The following is a 17,053-nucleotide window of genomic DNA, read 5'->3' as shown; positions in this document are numbered from 1 at the left end:
TCCACAGTCCTGCCCCACATCCTGTGGGGGTAGGGGTGGGGACCATTTCAGCCTTCACAACCAAAGGTCTGCTGCTGTAGAGAAACTCCAAGGAGGGAAATATTGTGACATGTTGGATGAAGAGGAGAAGGGAGGGCAAAGTGACCAGGAGAAACTGTGCCCTGATGGGTCCGTCTGTTCCGGATGATATTACACAGGAACGGGTGGGCGAGGGGAGCGAAGCTTCAGCTCCTGAAAGGGCCCCAACACACAGCTAAGCATGTGGGCTCCTGCTGGGAGGAAGGGCGGGATATACATTAAATAATAAATAAGTAAATCTACCTGCTGAGGTCTCCTCCTCTTCTTTGGGTTCCTGCATCACTGGATCTTCTCCTTCTTCCCAACAGGAAATGAGGTCTGGTTCTTTAAAAAAAGGAAATCAGGCAAGATTAGTTCCTTTTGACCACAAAGTATTTGGGCATTCCAAACCAAATCTGAACGCTGAAAACATTTTGAACGAGAGCAAAGGGGTGAAGCCTTGCCAACAGCACGCGACTCGGGCCACATGCTTTGAGCGCTGTGGAGCCAGTTCTTTGGAGTTCTCTTCCCTTTGAAGTGAAACAAGCCCAGATGTTGTTACGCTTTCCAAGTTTGTTGAAAGCTTTTTGTCCCCCCCCCAAAGAATTCTTACTGTTTTTATGATCCTTATTAGGCCTTATATTCTGTTTTTTATATATACATTATTTTTCCAGTGAAGTTTGGCTTTTATTGGAAATGGTAAGCTGCTGTGTGGAAGAAGTTCCTCGAAAAGAAAATGGAAATGGACTACCTTCAAGTCGATCCTGACCTATGGCGACCCTATGAATACGGTTTTCATGTTAGGCAGTATTCAGAGGTGGTTTACCATTGCCTTCCTCAAAAAGTGAGGTATAAATTTTAAAATAAACCAGTAAATATGCTGTAGAATGTGTCTTGGGTTTAAAAAGGGTTCATATAAAAACCTGTGCAAAACCTGAGCTGTGTGGCTTTGCCAGTTAATATCTTTTCTGATGAGCTTCTAGCTCTATTTGATGCAGGGCTTAATGAGAAGCAAGACCCACTTTTGTTCAGAGGGGCTCATTTTTACAAGTAATTCTGAATCTGGCTTCAGGAAGGTGCAGCCTTGCAAGATCTCAGCTGCATGACTGTGAGACGGGGACCCTCTTGCAGAGCATGCATGGCCTCGCTTTTACTTTGGACTTCAAGGAAATAAAATCCAAGTGCTGGAAAAGGAGGAATGAAGAAGCCCTCTTCAACTGTCTGCCCCCTTTCTTAAAGGAAGGACCAGCCATCAAGTAGTCTGCAGGATCCACAACCAGAAAAAGTAGTCTGTGGTAGAAATAGTCCCTGACAACGCAAGCAAGTTACCCAAAGTACACACACCACAGAGAATGGGAAGAAGAATCCGGTGCTGCTGCAACTATTACCTATTCAAATTTTAATAGTCTTTAACTTGGAAATTAAGTGCCAGATATACATGTTTGGGACAGAAGCATTAGGTTTGAATGTTTGGGGCTCCTGCGTTCCAAAATTTACCAGTGCACCTCTTCTTAAGATCAATGGTCCACAGTCCTGCCCAGAATCCTGGGTGGGATGGGACCATTTCATCCTTTGCAACCCAAGGTCTGTGGAGGAAGACAAACTCCGAGGAACGAGATGTTGTGAGATTTTTAGGTAGCAGAGGAATGGAGAGGGAAAAAACATGAGAAAAACTTGTAGCCTAATGTGTCAGTCTGCCCTGGATGACATTATTGAGGAACAAGATGGGTGGTGGGGAATCTTACTTCCACAAAGAGCCCCACAGCACTACCTGCTGATGTCTCCGCCTCCTCTTCTTTGAGACCCTGGACAAGTGGATCTTCTTCTTCTCCTCCTTCCGAAAAGGAAATGAGGCCTAGCTCTTTCAAGGAAACACGCAAGTTACTTTTGGCTACAAAACTAGCTGGGTCTCCTTCAGACTGTCAGGACACTTCCGGGAAGGGTGACTTAGCCTGTGCCTGCTTTTGAGACGGGCTCCTGCCTCAAAAGAAGCTTATTCAGATATATCAGTCAGTTTTTTCTTTTTTTTTGACTGATTAAACTTCTCCCGGGTAGGGAGAAACGAAGAGATTAACCTCAAAGCCTATTTTTGTTGGGACGACCAGATCTCATTAATTTATGGGACGAGGTCCAGCCGACGAAGGTGGGACGGATTTTCAACAGCAAGCTCTATCTGTTAAAGCGAACGTTCATCTTATCTTCTAAGAGAGAACGCACTAACAGGCAAGCACCCTTCTTTCTATATTTTTCTTTTACTTGACTTAAATTGTTGCTGTTTAAAAGAGATTTGCCAGATTGATCGGTTTTTGACATCTCACTGGGGAGCCGTAACTTCTCTCTGCTACGCACTAATTAATAGCTTATCTCTGTTTTTGTTGCAAAAAGCTGTCCTGGATTTGCATTCTAAAGATACACACAGAAGAGGGATTTCTATTCCAGATTTTTATTTTGAAAAATATTATACTGTTTTGAGACTACTCTCTTTTTGGTCTATTTTATTTTGACGAATCTGTTTCTTGACGATTGCCATTAATTGCTTCGATCCTGGGAACTGCATTTTGTTTACTTAACTATTGGAGAGATAAGGCTGTCTGCTCTGTTTATACTGTGATGTCACCAAGTTTGGAGTATTAACCCAATTGTTGCTGAAATAAGAAGTGGTTTTCCTATATTTTTCTTTTAAAATGGCAATTAAGAAAGTGGCTGAGAATCTGGAAATAACTATGTTTCAGAAAATAATGGATGAGATTGAGATAACGAAAATTGAATTGAGTAAAATGAAGCAGGAGATTAAAGATATAAGGGTCCCTGTGAGAGAGGTGACCCTGGAAGGGGTCCCTGTGAGAGAGGAGACCCCGGAGATTGGAACAGGGGTCCCTGTGAGAGAGGAGACCCTGGAGACTGGAATAGGGGTCCCTGTGAGAGAGGAGATCCCGGAGATTGGAACAAACGTGGAACAGGAACAAGATTTGGAGTCTATGGACTTTAGAAATAAAATCTATTGTTTGGAACTCAATGTTATCTCTGAAGAAATTAATGAAGATTCTAGAGATAAAGTTATCAATGGCATGGATTATCTTCTGGACTGGAATGATGTGATGGAGCCCAATATAGAGAAAATCTATGGAATTAACTGCAGCCATGTGACAATGGAAAAACTTTTAAGAGATGACCCAGTGTATTTTGAAAAAAAGAACAGAGATATGATTTTACAGCAGTATTTCAGCAACCTATTCAGAATGGATGGCAAGAAAATATTTGGGATAGAGGTAATCCCCATCAGACTCTTACTATATGACTATGGCTTTGACAGCAAGATTATTATGGAATACTGATAATGGAAGATTGGATATTGAAATTACTGGACTTAACAAGACTACTGAAGATGGAAGATGGAAAATGGAACTAATAGAGATAATAGAACAATGGCTACTGAAATTACTGAACCTAACAGATTCTGATGTGATGGATTAATTGAAATGTTTATTTTGACTATGGTTATGACAATAAGATTATCATAATTAGTAATGAGATGGATTAATCGATATGCTTATCTGGAAAAAAAAAATTGATAGATATATTTCTTAAAGAATTGAAATCTCTCTTTGACTTTTTGTGGAAAGAATAAAGTAATGTTTATGAGATTTGATGATTAAGTAAGATAACTACTGGAGGAAAGTGATTTTATAATATGACTTAAGAGACAGGATTGCTATATATTATAGACTTATAACTGATTTGATCTTTGACAAATGGGAAGTCAATATTTTACTCTTTATTTTTTATTTTTGTTTTTTTTTTTTTTCTTTTTTTCTTTTTGTTTAACTATTTTTGATTTTGTTTTTTGTCTTTGAATGTTTTATGATTTTGTCTTGTATGTTTTATGAAAATTTGAATAAAAATTATTGAAAAAAAAAAAAAAAGACTGTCAGGATCAGGAAGCCAAGCCAGATATTTTAATTTGGGGAATCTCTCAGTGGATGGAAGGGGAACTTCAACCTGATGGCCAACCTTCCTCTTTACAACATGAGATGAGCTTGATCAAACCAAAGGCTTATCTAGTCCAGCATCTCCACAGGGCCTGAATCGATGTGTATGGGAATCCCACAATCAGTCCTAATAATACTAATAAAATTTATATCCTGTCCTTCCTTCCAAAGGGAATCCAGGGGGGCAAACAAATGATGAAGGACCGAAATCACCTTTAAAACAAAACATCTTCTTAAGAAAAGAAGGACAGAAGGCTACAGCCATCATGACTTGCAGCCCTTGACAGCCTTCTCTTCCATGCATCTATCCAGCTTCCTTTTTCAAGCCATCCGACATGTCCACCAGGAGAACTCACCACCTGATGGGCGACTCTCGCCTGGATGACATTACTCAGGAACAGAAAAATGCTTCCATTCCCAGACCAAAAGAGGCTCCACAGCACAGCTAAGCACCAACCTGCTGAGGTCTCCTCCTCTTCTTTGGGGACCTGGATAAACAGACTTTCTCCTTCTTCCTTACAGGAAGCGAGGTCTCATTCTTTCAAGGAAACAGACAAGATGAGTTACTTTTAACCACAACATAAAAAGTCAGGGATTCCATATCAAACCATTTCTACAACCTCGAAGCTAAGAGGAGGAAGAATTTTTATTTTTAATTCTGAGAGCGGGACAGGGAGAACCCCATTTAGAATCGAGGTAAAAGGGTGAGAATCCTTGCCACTGTGGATGTAAATTACCCCAATAAATGTTGCACCCATTCAGAAGTGAGCCCCAATGAGTCCAATGGGACACCCTCCCTGGTAAATGCAGATTAAATTATACCAGGTGTGGGGATCCTGTGGCCCACCAGATGTTGCTGAACTCCCATCACCCCTAATCAATGGCCATCCTTGCAGGAGCTGATGGAATTTGCAGTTCACCAACGTCTGGAGGGCCAAAGGTTCCCCTCCTCTTTTTAGGGGGTCATCATATTATTTTATATTAAAGGGCTGGGGCCAAGGGGGAGGAGGGGTGTGGTCTGAGGAAAGGGAGGGAATAAGGGCCTCATTGATACCCTGTCCCCAACACCCACCTCCAAAAAAGCCTAGAGCCAGCCTGGCCCACAGGCACCAACTAGACACACATGGGAGGCCCACAAGCCAGAGAGAAAGGCAAGAGCGCATCTCCTGCTGCTGTCCCCGACTCCGGAGGTGGCCCATAAACATCAGGACTGGTGGCCCTTGAGAGCCTTCTCTTCCATTTGTTTATTTAGATTTATATCCCACCCTTCTTCCCACTAGGAGCCCACAGTGGCAAACAAAACACTCAAAACATTCTGAAACACATAATTAAAAACAGGGTTTAAAATATATTAAAACAAAAACATCTTAAAAAGTAATTCCAACATACACAGACTGGGCATGAAGCCATTTTTCTTAGCCCCTTTTAAAACCATCCCAGAAATCCACCAGGAGAACTCACAGCCTGATGGGTGACTCTCCCCTGGATGATATTACTCAGGAATGGAAATAACGCTTCCATTCCCAGACCAAAAGAGGCTCCGCAGCACAGCTAAGCACCGACCTGCTGAGGTCTCCTCCTCTTCTTTGGCGACCTGGATAAACAGACTTTCTCCTTCTTCCTCTCCGTCTTCCGAACAGGAATTGGGCTCCAATTCTTCCAAGGAAACAGACAGGACTATTACTTTTGACCACAAGATATTCAGCCATTCCAAGTCAAGCCATTTGTAGCTAAAAGGAGGGACTGTTTGTTAACTCCTGCACCCCTTGAAGAGCAGAGGGCCGTATGGTCCCAGCAGGGTCAGCCTGGCACTTGGGAACATGCGCTCACTGGATATGATGCCCAACCTGAACTGCCTGTTGGGGAGGGCACGGTGGAACTCAGCCAGCCCAGCTGTTTTCATTTGGACAACATCATCTCGTCACAAAGACAGTGAAAACCAGCCCTGACAGCTTCGCCCTCCTCCTCCTCCTCCTCCTCCCAAAAGGAGTCAGGGCTGCGCTTCACATTTACACTTCTGGAGGAAACCTTTCTCCATGGAGATTAAGAGTGAAGCCACCGCAAGATATTTGTGCAGCCAGAAATGCTCCCATAAGCTTTTCAGTGTCGTGGCTTGAGAATGTACATGCAAATATCAATGCTGGCATCGGGAAGAGACAGAAAAGGGCCGGCGTATATGGTTTGGATCTCTGAAAGGGAAATGATGGTGTGTTGCGTATAAATAAATGCTCCCTTCCTAAATGCATTTTCTCTGAAAAACGTCCTATTGATTTTGATGGAGTCAACTTTGAGGCAAGCATGTTTGGGATGGCAGCTTAATTTTAACTTCCAGTTTATGATTCAGTTATAATTTGCATGTCGAAAGCGCTCCAGCAATGGGGGTGCATGGGTGGGGGAGTGAGAAATTTGTCAGAGAGAGCGTTTCTCCCCCCACCCCCTAGTCCCCATAATCCATCTCTGGTACCAACCATGCAAATGCTGAATTAGACAAAATAGGGAAAAGCACATAAAGTCAAGTTCTATGTCATGGTATGATTCTGAAAATTATATGTAGAAAGGAATGATGGAAAATATAGTCTATGGCTGAGTACAGAATAATGTCCAGTTTCTAATGCACCTGCAATTTACCGCACAGAGTGTGATGTGAACTACTAGCTCTGTAGACAAGATGGACATAATAATAAATAATAATAAACTTTAATTTATAGGCCGCCTATCTGGCCAATGGCCACTCTAGGCGGCGTACAATAAAGCACGATAAAATACATGGTAAAATATGATACAATAAAAACAATATAACCAGTACAGCACAATGCAAAATTACAATATTTAGTAGAGTTGTCAGTAATACAATTCTGAAGCTAGTTCACCTTAGAAGTCTCAAGTTCATAAAGGCCTGATGGAAAAGCCAAGTCTTCAGGCCTCGGCGAAATATATATAAGGAAGGGGCATGTCGAAGATCTATTGGGAGGGAGTTCCAAATCGTGGGGGCCGCCACAGAGAAGGCCCTCTCCCGAGTCCTCACCAACCCAATCACTTTAGTTGATGGGACTGAGAGGAGGCCCTTTGTGGCAGATCTTGTAGGGCGGCACAATTTATGACGTTGGAGGCGCTCCATCAGGTATACTGGGCCGAAACCGTACAGGGATTTATAGGTTAATACCAACACCTTGAATTGAGCCCGGAAAATAACTGGAAGCCAGTGGAGATTGTATAACACTGGGGTAATATGATCATAACGGCGGGTGTTCGTAAGTAGACGAGCCGCCGTATTTTGTACCAGCTGTAATTTCCGGACTGTTTTCAAGGGCAACCCCACGTAGAGCGCATTGCAGGAGTCTAAACGAGAGGTGACCAGAGTGTGTACTACGAGTGGGAGCTGGTGGACAGGAAGGTAGGGTTGCAGTCTTCGTATGAGACGCAATTGACCCCAAGCTGCCCGGCACACCGATGAAACCTGAGCCTCCATGGACAGCTTGGAATCAAGGATCACCCCGAGGCTGCGGACCTGGTCCTTCAGGGGCAATTTTACCCCATTAAATACCAGGTCGATGTTTCCCAACCCCCCCTTGTCTCCCACAAGCAGTACCTCAGTTTTATCAGGATTCAGCTTTAGCCTGTTTCTTCCCATCCATCCACTCACGGATTCTAGACACTTGGACATGGTTTTCACAGCCAACTCCAGTGAAGATTTAAATGAGAGATAGAGCTGAGTGTCATCCGGATATTGGTGGCACTGCAGCCCAAACCTCCTGATGATAGCTCCCAGCGGTTTTACATAGATGTTAAATAGCATGGGAGAAAGGATAGAACCCTGTGGCACACCGCAATTGAGGGGCCAAGGGTCTGAAACCTCATCTCCCAATGCCACCTGCTGGTGCCTATCGGAGAGAAAGGAACGGAACCAGTTTAATACTGTGCCTCCTATTCCTAATCCCTCCAGACGATCCAGCAAGATACCGTGGTCGACGGTATCAAAAGCCGCTGAGAGATCTAGGAGGACAAGAAAGGTGGATTCTCCCCTATCTAATGCCCTCCTCATATCATCCACCAGAGCGACCAAGGCTGTTTCAGTTCCATGTCCAGTTCTGAAACCCAATTGGTATGGATCTAAATAATCCATTTCATCCAAGTGCGCTGACAGCTGATTGGCCGCCACTCGCTCAATGAACTTGCCCAAGAATGGTAGATTTGAAATTGGGCGGAAGTTGTTTAAATCTTGGGGATCCAAGGAGGGCTTTTTCAAGATGGGCTTTATAATTGCCTCCTTGAGGACTAATGGCAATACACCCTCATTCAAGGATGCATTTACCACAACCTTGATCCCTACGCCCAATTTCTCTTTACAGCTCATCAAGAGCCATGACAGGCATGGATCAAGGAGACAGGTGGTAGGTTTCACAGTTGACAGCACCTTGTCCACATCCTCAGAAGGAAGAGGCCGAAACCGGACTTCCGGGAAGGGTGACTTAGCCTGTGCCTGCTTTTGAGACGGGCTCCTGCCTCAAAAGAAGCTTATTCAGATATATCAGTCAGTTTTTTCTTTTTTTTTTGACTGATTAAACTTCTCCCGGGTAGGGAGAAACGAAGAGATTAACCTCAAAGCCTATTTTTGTTGGGACGACCAGATCTCATTAATTTATGGGACGAGGTCCAGCCGACGAAGGTGGGACGGATTTTTAACAGCAAGCTCTATCTGATAAAGCGAACGTTCACCTTATCTTCTAAGAGAGAACGCACTAACAGGCAAGCACCCTTCTTTCTATATTTTTCTTTTACTTGACTTAAATTGTTGCTGTTTAAAAGAGATTTGCCAGATTGATCAGTTTTTGACATCTCACTGGGGAGCCATAACTTCTCTCTGCTACGCACTAATTAATAGCTTATCTCTGTTTTTGTTGCAAAAAGCTGTCCTGGATTTGCATTCTAAAGATATACACAGAAGAGGGATTTCTATTCCAGATTTTTATTTTGAAAAATATTATACTGTTTTGAGACTACTCTCTTTTTGGTCTATTTTATTTTGACGAATCTGTTTCTTGACGATTGCCATTAATTGTTTCGATCCTGGGAACTGCATTTTGTTTACTTAACTATTGGAGAGATAAGGCTGTCTGCACTGTTTATACTGTGATGTCACCAAGTTTGGAGTATTAACCCAATTGTTGCTGAAATAAGAAGTGGTTTTCCTATATTTTTCTTTTAAAATGGCAATTAAGAAAGTGGCTGAAAATCTGGAAATAACCATGTTTCAGAAAATAATGGATGAGATTGAGATAACGAAAATTGAATTGAGTAAAATGAAGCAGGAGATTAAAGATATAAGGGTCCCTGTGAGAGAGGTGACCCTGGAAGGGGTCCCTGTGAGAGGGGAGACCCCGGAGATTGGAACAGGGGTCCCTGTGAGAGAGGAGACCCTGGAGACTGGAATAGGGGTCCCTGTGAGAGAGGAGATCCCGGAGATTGGAACCAACGTGGAACAGGAACAAGATTTGGAGTCTATGGACTTTAGAAATAAAATCTATTGTTTGGAACTCAATGTTATCTCTGAAGAAATGAATGAAGATTCTAGAGATAAAGTTATCAATGGCATGGATAATCTTCTGGACTGGAATGATGTGATGGAGCCCAATATAGAGAAAATTTATGGAATTAACTGCAGCCATGTGACAATGGAAAAACTTTTAAGAGATGACCCAGTGCATTTTGAAAAAAAGAACAGAGATATGATTTTACAGCAGTATTTCAGCAACCTATTCAGAATGGATGGCAAGAAAATATTTGGGATAGAGGTAATTCCCATCAGACTCTTACTATATGACTATGGCTTTGACAGCAAGATTATTATGGAATACTGATAATGGAAGATTGGATATTGAAATTACTGGACTTAACAAGACTACTGAAGATGGAAGATGGAAAATGGAACTAATAGAGATAATAGAACAATGGCTACTGAAATTATTGAACCTAACAGATTCTGATGTGATGGATTAATTGAAATGTTTATTTTGACTATGGTTATGACAATAAGATTATCATAATTAGTAATGAGATGGATTAATCGATATGCTTATCTGGAAAAAAAAATTGATAGATATATTTCTTAAAGAATTGAAACCTCTCTTTGACTTTTTGTGGAAAGAATAAAGTAATGTTTATGAGATTTGATGATTAAGTAAGATAACTACTGGAGGAAAGTGATTTTATAATATGACTTAAGAGACAGGATTGTTATATATTATAGACTTATAACTGATTTGATCTTTGACAAATGGGAAGTCAATATTTTACTCTTTATTTTTTATTTTTGTTTTTTTTTTCTTTTTTTCTTTTTGTTTAACTATTTTTGATTTTGTTTTTTGTCTTTGAATGTTTTATGATTTTGTCTTGTATGTTTTATGAAAATCTGAATAAAAATTATTGAAAAAAAAAAAAAAAAAAAAAAAAAAAGAAGGAAGAGGCCGAAACCGATCCCATTGGATCACATTATGACTGGTCAACTCTGGTCCACTATCTGCATTCACGGTATGCGAAATCGAGCTTCTTAGATGTTCGATTTTATCAGCAAAATGCTTTGCTAAATTTTCACAGGAGGCCTTTGAGTATTCCAAGGGTTCCTGAGCAACTGGACCGACCAGGCTTCGGACCACTTGGAACAACCTCCTGGGACAGCATTCTGCTGATGCAATAGAGGCAGCAAAGTAATCTTTCTTTGTTGCCTTTATTGCCACATGATAGCCAGCTACTGCTGCTCTAACTTGTGTCCGGGCATCTTCGGAGTGGGACTTACGCCACCGGCGCTCTAGTCGTCTCACCTCCTGTCTCAGAGCACGCAACCGTGGTGCATACCATGGTGCTGTCTGGGATCTTTCCAGGGGGAGAGGACGTTTTGGGGCCACTCGGTCTAATGTCCTGGTGATCTTTGTATTCCATTCCGTCACCAGGGTTTCGACCGAGTGACCTTCAGCAGGTTCTAGTTCCCCCAGCGCAATCAGGAATCCTTCTGGATCCATCAGATGCCTGGGGCGGACCATTCTAATAGGTCCTGTGCCTTTGCAGAGGGTGTGTGGCATCGAGAAGTCTACGTTTACCAGATGGTGGTCTGACCATGACACAGGGATAGAAGTAATAGTCCCTAACTTCACAGCACTTTTCTCCTCCCCCAGGACAAATACAAGGTCGAGAGCATGACCGGCTACATGGGTGGGCTCAGTATTACTAAGGTGCAGTTCCCAGGAAGTCATGGTTTCCAGGAAATCCCGAGGGGCTCCATTGAGAGTGGTCTCGGCATGCACGTTGAAGTCACCCACCACCAACAATTCTGGGGACATCATACGAACACCCGAGACCACCTCTACCACCTCGGCCAGGGATTTTGCCATGCAGCGAGGTGGCCGGTACACGAGCAGGATCCCTAAACTGCCCTTTGGGCCCAGCCTCCAGTACATGCAGTCAACAAACTTGGTCCCATGGAGAGGAGACCTGGCAAAGACCAGAGACTCCCGATAGATGACAGCCACTCCCCCTCCCCGCCTTCCTTCCCTCGGCTGCTGTGCATAACGGAAACCTGGCGGGCACATTGCCGCTAGAATAGGTGCCGAGGCTTCGTCCAACCAGGTCTCCGTTATACATGCCAGGTCTACAGATTCATCCAAGATCGTATCATGGATGCAAGATGTTTTCTGTACCACAGACCTGGCATTGCACAACAGCAAACGAAGGTTGGTTGGAACCCTGCATCCCCCAGTTATCTTCAGGTTATAGGCAGACCTGGAACAAGGGATGGATATTACACATCGATCCCTTGTTCCTCTAGTCTGACATGGTCTGCCATCAGCACCACTCCATCGTAACGTTTGTATACATTGGTCCCCATCCCTTTTTGTCACATCACCCCCAGATTTACATATGCCCCTATCCTTAAGTGCCGGAGAATTGGTTCTTAGTCAGTTTGGGCACTGTTGTGGATTTTTTTCTTGATAATTTATTATTTGATCCGTTTCTTCTGAAGATTGAGAGATTTTCTGTTGATTCTATTTAGATGAGAATGCTTTTGAGTAAGATGACTGCTTCTGATCCCTAACAGTTGTTTCAGGGCAAAAAGAAGAATTATTTAAAAACTTCTTACTTTCAAGGGCAAATAATAGTTGTTTTAGTCTGGTAATTATCTCTGACTGCTCAACTAGAGTAAAGTCTTTGTAAGACTCAAGAAGAAAGAACTCTTCAGGTAAGATTTCATTTTTCTTGTCGTTAGGAACATTGTTGGAATGGGACTTCATGTTCAGATTCTCAATGACTTGCATTTGGTGGAACTTTGCTGAAGAGATATGATACACATACACATACACTCCCAATGACAACACAGCAATAAAAGGCAGAGGTGTGCTAATACAGAAATATAAAATGCAAAGATAAAATGCACAACATATCTCAAATAATTTGCCAAACGTGTTTCGACTTGAAGCAAGTCTTCTTCAGTGGCATAAGAACATAAGAACATAAGAAGAGCCTGCTGGATCAGGCCAGTGGCCCATCTAGTCCAGCATCCTGTTCTCACAGTGGCCAACCAGGTGCCTGGGGGAAGCCCGCAAGCAGGACCCGAGTGCAAGAACACTCTCCCCTCCTGAGGCTTCCGGCAACTGGTTTTCAGAAGCATGCTGCCTCTGACTAGGGTGGCACAGCACAGCCATCACGGCTAGTAGCCATTGATAGCCCTGTCCTCCATGAATTTGTCTAATCTTCTTTTAAAGCCGTCCAAGCTGGTGGCCATTACTGCATATTGTGGGAGCAAATTCCATAGTTGAACTATGCGCTGAGTAAAGAAGTACTTCCTTTTGTCTGTCCTGAATCTTCCAACATTCAGCTTCTTTGAATGTCCACGAGTTCTAGTATTATGAGAGAGGGAGAAGAACTTTTCTCTATCCACTTTCTCAATGCCATGCATAATTTTATACACTTCTATCATGTCTCCTCTGACCCGCCTTTTCTCTAAACTAAAAAGCCCCAAATGCTGCAACCTTTCCTCGTAAGGGAGTCGCTCCATCCCCTTGATCATTCTGGTTGCCCTCTTCTGAACCTTTTCCAACTCTAGAATATCCTTTTTGAGATGAGGCGACCAGAACTGTACACAGTATTCCAAATGCGGCCGCACCATAGATTTATACAACGGCATTATGATATCGGCTGTTTTATTTTCAATACCTTTCCTAATTATCGCTAGCATGGAATTTGCCTTTTTCACAGCTGCCGCACACTGCGTCGACATTTTCATCGTGCTGTCCACTACAACCCCGAGGTCTCTCTCCTGGTCGGTCACCGCCAGTTCAGACCCCATGAGCGTATATGTGAAATTCAGATTTTTTCCTCCAATATGCATAATTTTACACTTGTTTATATTGAATTGCATTTGCCATTTTTCTGCCCATTCACTCAGTTTGGAGAGGTCTTTTTGGAGCTCTTTGCAATCCCTTTTTGTTTTAACAACCCTCAACAATTTAGTGTCATCAGCAAACTTGGCCACTTCACTGCTCACTCCTAATTCTAGGTCATTAATGAACAAGTTGAAAAGTACAGGTCCCAATACCGATCCTTGAGGGACTCCACTTTCTACAGCCCTCCATTGGGAGAACTGTCCGTTTATTCCTACTCTCTGCTTTCTGCTTCTTAACCAATTTCTTATCCACAAGAGGACCTCTCCTCTTATTCCATGACTGCTAAGCTTCCTCAGAAGCCTTTGGTGAGGTACCTTGTCAAACGCTTTTTGAAAGTCTAAGTACACTATGTCCACTGGATCACCTCTATCTATATGCTTGTTGACACTCTCAAAGAATTCTAATAGGTTACTGAGACAGGACTTTCCCTTGCAGAAGCCATGCTGGCTCTGCTTCAGCAAGGCTTGTTCTTCTATGTGCTTAGTTAATCTAGCTTTAATCATACTTTCTACCAGTTTTCCAGGGACAGAAGTTAAGCTAACTGGCCTGTAATTTCCGGGATCCCCTCTGGTTCCCTTTTTGAAGATTGGCGTTACATTTGCCACTTTCCAGTCCTCAGGCACGGAGGAGGACCCAAGGGACAAGTTACATATTTTAGTTAGCAGATCAGCAATTTCACATTTGAGTTCTTTGAGAACTCTCGGGTGGATGCCATCCGGGCCCGGTGATTTGTCAGTTTTTATATTGTCCATTAAGCTTAGAACTTCCTCTCTCGTTACCACTATTTGTCTCAGTTCCTCAGAATCCCGTCCTGCAAATGTTAGTTCAGGTTCAGTGATCTGCCCTATATCTTCCACTGTGAAGACAGATGCAAAGAATTCATTTAGCTTCTCTGCAATCTCCTTATTGTTCTTTAGTACACCTTTGACTCCCTTATCATCCAAGGGTCCAATTGTCTCCCTAGATGGTCTCCTGCTTTGAATGTATTTATAGAATTTTTTGTTGCTGGTTTTTATGTTCTTAGCAATGTGCTCCTCAAATTCTTTTTTAGCATCCCTTATTGTCCTCAACCGAAACACACAACAATATGCAGAATATAGCAACATTCTTGCAGAAACTGCACTAGGGCTGTCTTGAGAACTGGCAAGGACTTCAACTCCAATGCATGGGGGCAGGATCCAGGCAGGCACCAGTCCTCTCACCGATTGGTGCAAGCACAGGGGTGCCCACCTTGATTCTGCAAGCTGCCACCTCCACGTCTTCCTAGGCCCCAAAGGTATAAACTGGGCAGAGGGAGAGGGAGAGAGTGCTCTCCCAAGCGCCAATGGAGCAGCAATTCCCACTGTGGAGTTTGAACAACAACTCCCAGAATCCCTAGTGAGAAACTCACTTTGCACTCCACACATCATTGGCACAAATGGTCTCCAACATCTATCAGTTAAGAAAATGTGTCTCCTTACTGAAAGTGGCTCCAATCTCATTGCATCCAGCTTGAAAGGGCTCTGCCCACGTGGCAAAGTTGGATCCTGAGGTGAGGGTCCAGTAAGGATCTGGCCCGCAGAGCCAGAAAGGGTTCCCACGGCTGGTTTTGAAACTAGAGGGCTGTGAACGCCGTAAGCAGAAAGGGCATTTACCTTGAGCCATTCCCCAAAAGAGCAAAACTTTAGGATCAAATCCAGAACTTCTCAATAAGGCCATTTAGGTGAAGGACATCACAGAGCTAGGTGTACCAAGTCAATATAAGGCACCTTCCTCTGTTACCACAAAGTAAATGACTTCCTGATCATTTTCTTAATCTATAATGAAACAAATAAAAATGGCCTCTTCCCTAAAGTGAGCACCTGGGGTGCAAAGCGGGAGGCTAACACCACTCTTGCCTACCTTGCAGGGCTGCAGTTTGGACGACTGAGACGAGCTTATTTGCTTGGCCACACATGTTTATTCAGACCTTCCTCCAAGGCCCCAGAGTGGGAAATGTAGGTTGATCTCCCCCTCCCCAACCTTCAGCAGCAGCAATGAGGTTGTACGGTCAGGAAGGCAAGAAGATTCTCTCTCTCTCTCTCTCTCTCTCTGTGTGTGTGTGTGTGTGTGAGATAGAGAGAGAGAGAGAGAGAGAGAGAGAGAGAGAGTCTACAGTGGGGGGGGTAAGGTTTAAGGAGATCCCAAGAAGGTTGTACGGTCACGAAGGCAAGGAGATGATTGTCCTAACCTCCCTCTCTCTCTCTCTCTCTCTGTGTGTGTGAGAGAGAGAGAGAGAGAAAGAGAGAGAGACAGACAGACAGACAGACTAGAATTGGGGAGGATTGAGGAGATCCCAATAAGAGGCAAAGTGTATTTGGGGGAGAGGGTAAGCACTGAGCTGGGGGTTCGACTGGATGGTCTTACAGGCCCCTTCCAACTCTATGATTCTACAAAAAGCGTATTTCCTCCCAGGAAGTACCACTCACAGAAACACACTGTAGTCAGAACGAACAATAAAACAGCCCCGTTTGTACCTGGAGAAAATATTGCTCACTTATTCGCTTGCTTACTCTCTTTTGGGGGATCTGCTTTCTTGTCCAAGGCGTCGGGGGAGAGGACACCTGCTCCTGCTCCCCTTTTGTCCTCACACACCAGCCCAGTGAGGTAGGCCGGCTTTCCTAGCCCCGACACCCGGGGGTCTCCTCTGCACCAGGACGTCTCTTCCCACCCCCACTCCTGGGCGCTTCAAAGAGGATCGTGCAAAGGAAGCGCTGCAGCTGTTCGGCCCCCAATGTTGCAGTTGGGTTGCATGCATGCGACTCCCCCCCATAAATTCCCAGGGGAGATGTGGGGGGAGGATCTCCCCCCCTTTTCCAACCCCCCAAAGGCAAACTCCTGACCCTTTCTCACCCCCACTGCTGCACCTCTCTGTCTTACGTCCTCGCCACGATCAGCCTCCTTCCTCCTCCTCCTCGGAAATCAATCAAGCCTGTTTGCTTCCTTGCTTCACTCTTGTCTCCCTCCCTCCGTCCCTCCCATTGTCATGACAACATCCTGCCTCTCTAGGAAACAGAGCTCAGTTCCTTCCACCGCTGGAGGACTGAATCCCAGCGGCGCTCTGGGCAAACGTCTTGCAGGCTCTGCCCCTTGTGCAAATCCAGGGCGCAGGCGCGGAGGTTCCTACTGCGCGCTGTCGCCAAAGCGCTTTTTGCAAACAGCGTTTCCATGGTTTCTCCCCTGCATGCATCCTTCGATGTGACCGTAGCAGGGAGAGGCGACTGAAGCTCTTTCCACACTTGGAACAGGATTACTTGTATCTGTAAAACACACACACACACACACACTCACAAAAACCGTATTGGAAGCTGGGGAGTGTGAAGCTAGCAAATCAATTGCGATGGCAAAAGTTACGTATTTACTTTGAAAAGCTCCCGGGTGAACAGGCCCTTGGTTTGCAAAAAACATCTCAGAAGACAGAGCAGTAAGTAAGAAAACCGCTTTTAAAACGAGTGTCTGATACAGAGCAAAGGGGCGAACAAATAAACATGGTAAAAACACTAAAAAAAATAAAATCCCCCAAAATCTGGTTTACTTATTTATTTGTTTATTACA

At 43.9% G+C, this 17,053-nt stretch overlaps 2 protein-coding genes across 3 annotated transcripts in view; one reads left to right on the top strand and one right to left on the bottom strand.

Moving 5' to 3' along the window:
• LOC133381862 (zinc finger protein 239-like) overlaps window positions 1-6,274 on the top strand; it is a 62,157-nt gene extending 55,883 nt beyond the window's left edge. Inside the window, exon 3 of the transcript XR_009761738.1 lies at window positions 4,218-6,274. The gene's annotated coding sequence lies outside the window, so the exon portion shown is untranslated. The remainder of the gene's footprint in view (window positions 1-4,217) is intronic.
• Window positions 1-16,437, bottom strand: part of LOC133381830 (zinc finger protein 420-like) — a 43,643-nt gene extending 27,206 nt beyond the window's left edge. For both annotated transcript variants that reach the window (XM_061621336.1, XM_061621337.1), the window contains exons 1-4: window positions 16,352-16,437; window positions 5,610-5,702; window positions 4,504-4,584; window positions 322-402 (exon numbers count right to left, since the gene is read on the bottom strand). In XM_061621336.1, the coding sequence (XP_061477320.1) occupies window positions 322-358 (37 nt within the window). In that variant the 5' untranslated portion in view covers window positions 359-402; window positions 4,504-4,584; window positions 5,610-5,702; window positions 16,352-16,437. The remainder of the gene's footprint in view (window positions 1-321; window positions 403-4,503; window positions 4,585-5,609; window positions 5,703-16,351) is intronic.
• Between the last annotated feature and the right edge of the window lie 616 nt (window positions 16,438-17,053).

Source organism: Rhineura floridana, chromosome 3 (genome assembly GCF_030035675.1).
Source record: "Rhineura floridana isolate rRhiFlo1 chromosome 3, rRhiFlo1.hap2, whole genome shotgun sequence".
NCBI classification, from domain to species: Eukaryota; Metazoa; Chordata; class Lepidosauria; order Squamata; family Rhineuridae; genus Rhineura; species Rhineura floridana.
This window is presented reverse-complemented; position numbering and strand designations above follow the sequence as displayed.